The sequence below is a fragment of the Chanodichthys erythropterus genome, chromosome 22 (genome assembly GCF_024489055.1).
Source record: "Chanodichthys erythropterus isolate Z2021 chromosome 22, ASM2448905v1, whole genome shotgun sequence".
Lineage (NCBI taxonomy): Eukaryota > Metazoa > Chordata > Actinopteri > Cypriniformes > Xenocyprididae > Chanodichthys > Chanodichthys erythropterus.
Window position 1 is genome coordinate 31,922,229 of NC_090242.1, and position 8,000 is coordinate 31,930,228.

Here is an 8,000-nt window from a genome sequence, read left to right on the forward strand (position 1 = left end):
TGTGTCTAAATGAGAGCCTTTTTTTTCTAAGAACTTTTGATGAAACCTTTGAATTATTTTGAAAAAAAAAAAAAAAACCTGGATCTTGTGCTGTAGAATCACAGTGCTGCTGTAATCAATAATGTAAATCTAACTCAGAGATTGGGCTCTAAATGAGTTCAATGATTCAGATCAAATAACGATTATGTGAAAACATAACCAACACCATCTGATCATCTTTTAACTTTGCTTGTCTGGTTGGTTTTAATGCAGTTAAAACTGCCCAAGTAAAATCTAATGTTAAAAAGTCAAGGGTCAAGAGCTCAACTAAAGCAAACCCTGATCTCTGTGATGGTGTCTTAAAAATTGTGATTTTCTCCTTTGGTGATTCTGCTTGTTATCATCAGGTGTCTTCAATAATGCTCAATCATCACTCAATTAATCACTTAATTATCTCATTAACTTTAACACCGCTTCAGTGGGTGGAAAAAAATATGGCAGGACTTTTACTTTCTGAGCCCTGGACTTTCCACCTCTGCACGATACCTCCACGGCTGATCCACCACGGAGTCCTTTTGCTGTGTGGGTAAGTTTAGGGGGCAAGCACCTTTTCACACAGGACCATGTAGGTTTGGATTTTGTTTTCCCTTCATAATAAAAACCTTAATTTAAAAACTGCATGTTGTGTTTACTTGTGTTATCTTTGATTCATATTTAAATTTGTTTGATGATATGAAACATTAACGTGTGACAAACATGCATAAAAATAAAAAAATCAGGAAGGGGTCAAGCACTTTTTCACACCACTGTATTTCAGAGAACAGATTGTAAACTCCTCTTGTTACTAAATAAAAGACAGCTCAGGATAAGACCAGTGTGCGAGAGTGCAAATGTGGTGTGTGTGTGTGTGCGTGTGTGCGTGCGTGCGTGCGCGTGTGTGTGTGTGTGTGTAGTGTGAGTGACTGAAATGAGTGTTGTGTGAGTATCACTTATTAGGACAAACATGATGCTTTTTGTGAGTGACTTCTGCATGTGTAAATGTGAACCGTTTTTATTTATGGCCCATATTGTTATACAGATTAAAAAGAAGCATATACCTATATTTGTGCATTTAATGCATGCATTCATAGGAGCTCTTCATATTAATGGATTGGATTGTGGGTTAGGATGCACATTCTGAGAAATACACAGTGGTCTTCTGAAATAAAAAAGTCCCCTATGTGGTTTTGTTTTTTCTTTCAATCCAGTGTAGGTTTCTGGGTAGTGCTCATGGTTAGGTTGTGGGCTGGTTGTAGATGAAGGTGAACACTACATCAGCCATAATAAAAATTAACACACAATGCCGGTGACAAATCTCTTGCAGGGTTCATGAAATTTAAGTTACATTTAACACATTCTATGCTAGCTGTTTATTTGAATTGAAATAGATCAAATTAATTGGTTCCAACTCAGTGATGCTGAAATTACTCTGAAATTTTTTTTCAGCAATCAACTTAAAAATTGGTATTTATGAAATTATTAAGTTCCTCTAACAACTCAAAGAAGATTATAAAAAAAATACTCAAATACAATAATGCTTAAACTGTTGCGTTAATCTGTTGTTGATGAAGAGAGAGCAGCTGGTGGATGTTGAAAACAAAAGGTTAAAAAACATATTTGGAACGCCTTCTGTCAATCGCTTGAAGCTCTCATTGGCCTATACTCATGTCAGTCATCTCTTCTGCGCTGTGATTGGTCAGTACGCGTGCTTGCGCTGTAGAGCCAGTGTAGAATCTGAAGTGGTTTTTCAGCGATTAGCTACGATAAAGAAACCAGATTTCGGTAAGATTCAATCGGGTTACCTGATTATAAATGCTTTAATAATCATAAAACACATCTTATTTCTAATACATATACTTTATTTTATCATTAATGCCGTGTTGTGTTGCGGTAACCGACTAGCTAGTATACTAGCATGTTAACATAACATGCTAACAAACATTAATCGAACAAAACAAACAAAATCTCATTTTTATTTAATTTTTGGTCGATTTTTATTGGCAAATTAGACGCCCTGTAAGTGAATAGTATTGAATATTAATGTAGATAGTTTGATGTTTCTCACAAACATTATCTGATGTTTATATACAGGTAGCAGATCATGTTTGACAGATTAGCTAATATCTGTTTACTTTTTTAGACGGGATAAATTTATACATATTTCGTACGAAATATAGTTTATAATTGTATACATTCATATTGAAGGTATTATATGTTTAAAATATGTTTTAAAAGCGAGTCATTCGTCCTAGATATGAGCTCCAGAGGGGATGAGGGCTAATTGGATTTCTTACCACAGTCTAATGTATTTTCCTCATGAGGATATTTTGAACTAGATTTGCATTTCTTGAAGGAATAACCAACACTTGATGGGCAGCAAAAAGAATAGTGTTAGTGTATGATTTGTGTAATTATTTATTGTTTAAATGACTTAGAATATATAAAGAAATACAGAAGCATGAGAGAAGGGAACCTAGACTTTAAACATGCCAATATTAAAGGGTTAGTTCACCGAAAAATTAAAATAACCTCATTAATTACTCACCCTCATGCCGTTCCAAACCCGTAAGACCTTCATTCATCTTCGTAACACAAATTAAGATATTTTTGATGAAGTCATAGCCAGCAATGACATTTCCTCTCTCAAGATCCATTAATGTACTAAAAACATATTTAAATCAGTTCATGTGAGTACAGTGGTTCAATATTAATATTATAAAGCCACGAGAATATTTTTGGTGCGCCAAAAAAACAAAATAACGACTTATATACACAAAACACTGCTTTAGGAAGTATTTATGTATTTTTAGAAAACATTTTTTAAAACTAAAATGCCTGAATATTATATTAGACTGATATTGTATTTATTGCATTCTATTGGAAATTTAATAAAAAAAAATATTATAATACTTTTACAGAATGTATTAAGTTAATTTGTTCATATATTAATGCATTTAACATTTCAAGTAGAATTAATGCATTAACTAAAGTTAATATATATATATTTAAATCTAAAAAATATAAATATAATATTTAAATATACAATATATATTTTTAAAAGATAAACATGATTGTTTTATTTATAAAATAACATTAATGGATTAGTTCACTTCAGAATTCAAATTTCCTGATAATTTACTCACCTCTATGTCATCCAAGATGTTTATGTCTTTCTTTCTTCAGTCTAAAAGAAATTAAAGTTTTTGAGGAAAACATTCCAGGATTTTTCTCCATATAGTGGACTTCAACAGTTACTAACAAGCTGAAGGTCCAAATGTCAGTTTCAGTGCAGCTTCAAAGAGCTCTACACGATCCCAGACGACGAATAAGGGTCTTATCTAGAGAAACGATCATTTATTTTCTAAAAAAAATATATAAATTATATACTTTTTAAACACAAATGCTTGAAATGTGCCACACATTACGTAATCACGTTGCAAAGGTCAAGCATGACATGGGTGGAAGTACAGAGGAAGTGTTTACAAAGTGAACATGCAAAGACTAAGTCAAACGGCCTTTACAAAAAAAGGTAAAACAATGATGTCAGACGATTTTGACCTTTCTAACGTGATTACGTAATGTGTGGCACATCACAGATGAGCATTTGTGGTTAAAAAGTATATAAATTTTAATTCTTTTAGAAAATGGCAGATTGTTTCTCTAGATAAGACTCTTATTCCTTGTCTGGGGTCATGTTTTCATTAAAAACCTTAATTTCTTTTTGACTGAAGAAAGAAAGACATAAACATCATGGATGACATGGGGGTTAGTAAATTATCAGGAAATTTTAATTCTGAAGTGAACTAATCCTTTAATGTCATATGAAATTTGTAATTTTGACACTTTTCAGTGTGTAGTACTTACACTCCACCTGTGTCTCTCTCACCTTTCTCTCATTGTGTAGTCATGACGACGCTGGATGATAAGATTCTAGGAGAGAAGCTGCAGTATTACTACAGCAGCAGTGAGGATGAAGACAGCGATCATGAGGAAGACGAGAAAGCATCCAAAACCATCCGCGACCAGGAGGTGCTGGATGTGGAGCTCGACTACAATGCAGATGGCAGTTCGGTCAACACCGGTACGGTTAGACGTGAAATATGAAAACAAATGTGTATTTCTATTCCCTGCAACCTCATTTTTATTCACTTCAAATTAAATTATGCTGCCTTGATGTTCATCAACAACACATCCCTGTAGACTGCTGACTGTGTGTGTGCTTCTCCCACAGGGCCGAAGGGTGTGATCAATGACTGGCGTAAATACAAGCAGCTGGAGAACGAGCAGCGCGTGGAGCAGCAGAAAGAGATGGAGCGGCTCATCAAGAAACTCAGCATGACCTGCAAGTCACATCTAGATGAAGAAGCTGACAAACAGAAACAGAAGGAGCTGCAGGATAAGATCGCAGGAAAAGTGAGAAACACTCTATAAAGGGAAATTTAAAAGGATAATTCACCCAAAAATGAAAATACCTCATGATTTACTCACCCTAAATTAATTTTTCTTTATATTATACTGGTTAGCATAGGCATCTTGGACTTATACTGACATCCAGCAGTATAGCAAAAGTTGGAGGTTTTTTTTGATTGCAAAAGCAGTTTTCAGTTAAAAATGGCACTTTTAATAAAGAAAAAAATAAACGTAAATAATCTTATCATGAATCCTTACGTTATGCCTAATAATAAGTGTTTATATTCGGGCTATTTTAGACCGGTCGGGTCGGCACCGCTGCGGAGTATCCCACTACCTGCGTGTGACCGATTGTAGACATCAGAGAGAAGTAGCTTCGGCTTTAATGTTCTTCTGAAAGATGCATAAAGTTTTATTAACCGCTAAATATTTCATTTAGTTCCTTTTGCTTGAAGATCAGATTCATAATGCCAGTATGGACATGAAGCTTGCCGTCGAGGACTTGTCTGGTTCTTGTGGTCTTTGCTGAGGATCTGTGCCGAATGTCAGCATCAAAATTTCATTCTTCTTCTGTCTTCAGATGAACCTTCGTGTGGATGAAGAAGAAGAGGAGGATGATGATGATGAGGCCTTCCTCCAGCAGTATCGTCTGCAGCGCATGGAGGAGATGCGGCGACAGCTGTGTGGAGGGCGGCGCTTTGAAAAGGTCATAGACATCTCGTCGGGGGAGGATTTCCTGCGCGCTGTCGACGAGGAGGAAAAGAACACTCTGGTGCTCGTCCACATCTATGAGCCAGAGGTGCCCGCCTGCCAGGCCATGGATGGCAGCCTGCTCTGCCTGGCACTGCAGTACCCAATGGTAACAGAAACAAATTGTTTTATCTTAGGGCTTTAATTGTCTTAATGTCTTGTGATGTTTATCATAATGATAAATGTCCTGATTAGTACTATTATCATTAGTAGTTTTAAAGTGATAGTTCACCAAAGAACAAAAATTGTCATTATTTACCATCCCTCATGTTTTTCCAAACCCATTAGACTTGTTTTTTCTGTGAAATACAAAAGGATATTTTTAATCGAATATCTATGCTCTTTTTCCATAAATATTAAAGTGGCTGGCAATTAGGACTGTCTCAAATCTAGCAACAACAACAAAAAAAAGCAGATAAAATAAGTTGTCAGCACGTTGTTGTAGTTAACTAAAGCCAGAATCATACAAAAAAAAAAAAACATTTTCATTACTTAAATGTTAACTGAATTTAAAATATAGAAAAAACTCAAACTTGTTTTTATTTCAGCTAGATTTCAAGGTAACATTTCTCATTGATGTTTAGTTAACTTGATGTACTAAAATGACAAAGTAAAACTGAAAAAATATGATAATTATAAATATAAATTTATAAATTTTATAGAAATAACAAACACCAATAAAAATACGGAAGAGGATTAGGGTCAAGCAATAATAAAAAAATAAAACCATCTCGAGATTAAAGTTGTTAAATTACGAGAAAAAACTCGTTAAATTATGAGAAAAATGTCGTTAAATTTCGAGAAAAAAGTCGTGACAAAATGTTGAGAATAAACTCATTAAATTATGAGAATAAACTCATTAAATTACGAGAAAAAAGTCGTTAAATTATGACAACAAATTCGTAATTTAACGAATTTGTTCTCGTAATTTAGTGACTTTTTTCTCATAATTTAATGAGTTTATTCTCAACATTTGATCTCGACTTTTTTCTCAAAATTTAACGACTTTTCTCAAAATTTAACAACTTTAATCTCGAGATGGTTTATTTTTTTATTATTGCTTGGCCCTAATCCTCTTCCGTATAAAAATGATAAAAACACAATAAAAAATATAACTAACTAAAATTAGTTATTTTCTTTTAGTTGACTCTATGTACGAAAATAACTAAATCTATAACTGTAAATAACAATTAAGGCTGTATTACTGTAATAGCTAACATTATTTTACAATACATTGTATTATCACAATTGATGTCTTTTTGTGAAGTAGCGTACATAATCAGATGCAGCTTTATTTTTTCAGTAATACAGAATTTTCTCCATCATACTATACGTTTGTAAATGAATTGCATGCCATTTATCAACACAAACCATCCAGCATTTAATATGATATTCTAAAATCGATCAGTCTTACTGCAGAGTGTCTCAAACAAGTGTTTCACAGCAGCCTCTAAACGCGAACGCACAGAGTAACGTTATAACATCATTTTCAACACACTCAAATGTATCTAATATGATAAACAGAGCTGCGTTACCTCATACTCATGACCGGAAAAGCGGAAGAACCTCAAACCTCATTTTTATGTTATGAATGTATTCCATCAGCATTAGTGAGGTATTTGTGAGAAAAGTTGCTCATTTCTCTGTCCCTGTCTGTGACCTGCAGGTGAAGTTCTGCCGGGTCCAGGGCTCTGCGGTCGGCACCAGCGCTCTGTTCCGCAGCTCGGCTCTGCCGGCGCTGCTGCTGTACCGCGGAGGAGAGCTGGTGGGGAATCTAGTGCGTGTGTCCGATCAGCTTGGAGATGATTTCTACGCCACAGACGTCGAAGGTCTTCTGCAGGAATATGGCCTTCTTCCAGAGAAATACACACAGGCAAACACACACTCATCTATTCGAAACGCCGCTGTCACTCACCCTAACGATTCAGACAGCGACCTGGATATAGACTAAATGTGAACATACAAATGTCTGTATACGTACATGCACACCAACACATAGATCCAGAAGAATATGCACTCTTGTATACGTTCACATAGTGATTCAGGCCCAATATAGTGACCAAAAACAGCAGTTGCAGCTCAAGATACACTACTGTAAACACAGGATCTCTCTACAAACGTTACGCCTGATATGAGAGAGCCATTCACAGATCATCATTACTGGACCAAAACAGTGGATATCATTAGACGTGTGTATGTGTGTGTCATTTCAGACGCTTCCAGAATCGGGAGTGTTTCTTTATGCAAACAAAAATGCAAAACCCATTAGAGAATCCTGCATTTATGTTTCACTATTTATTATAGTTTTAGAATTATGTGTTTGTTTGTTTGTGTGTTTTTGGACATCTTAGTTTGCTTTATCCTCTGTTAGTTTTATACATTTTGTAAACCTATCCATCATGACAAATGCAAAAATAAAAACAAATGGTTCTGAAATGATCTTGTCTTGTGATTACTTTCATATGTGTGCATTGTTTTTTTGTTTTTCAAAAACAGATGAAACTTTTCTATATATGATTTGTTTCTGCCAATGTGTAATGTAAAGCTCATGTTTTCTGCTGCATAAAATATTTTTTCCTTTTTTTTTTTTAATTTGTGCAATGCATATATTTAATACCAGATATGTAAAGCTATTTACGTAAAATTAAACATATTATAAACATCATAAGACATAAAGACAGTTAAAGCTATGTAAGGTTTTTCAAATATTTCAGGTTGTGTAAATCCTTTTCTGACTTGTTTTATCAATATATGGTAAAATATAAATAAAAATCGACAACAATAACATTAAAAGCAAATCTCCAATTAAAAAAAAAAATAAA

General features: G+C 34.4%; 1 protein-coding gene across 1 annotated transcript; it reads left to right on the forward strand.

The window, feature by feature from the left end:
- The first annotated feature begins 1,714 nt into the window (after positions 1 to 1,714).
- Positions 1,715 to 7,608, forward strand: pdcl (phosducin-like). Its single transcript, XM_067376046.1, has 5 exons — positions 1,715 to 1,800; positions 3,923 to 4,099; positions 4,250 to 4,431; positions 5,009 to 5,287; positions 6,845 to 7,608. Exons 2-5 carry the CDS (start codon positions 3,925 to 3,927, stop codon positions 7,127 to 7,129), a joined length of 921 nt encoding a protein of 306 aa, XP_067232147.1. The 5' UTR covers positions 1,715 to 1,800; positions 3,923 to 3,924; the 3' UTR covers positions 7,130 to 7,608.
- The last annotated feature ends 392 nt before the right edge of the window (positions 7,609 to 8,000 follow it).

What these genes read in the sequence shown, in the direction of transcription:
- pdcl (XM_067376046.1), top strand. Translation starts at nt 3,925, where the DNA reads ATGACGACGCTGGATGATAAGATTCTAGGAGAGAAGCTGCAGTATTAC. An exon ending in TGGCAGTTCGGTCAACACCG is followed by an intron (nt 4,100 to 4,249) that starts GTACGGTTAGAC and finishes CTTCTCCCACAG; the next exon opens with GGCCGAAGGGTGTGATCAAT. An exon ending in TGGCACTGCAGTACCCAATG is followed by an intron (nt 5,288 to 6,844) that starts GTAACAGAAACA and finishes TGTGACCTGCAG; the next exon opens with GTGAAGTTCTGCCGGGTCCA.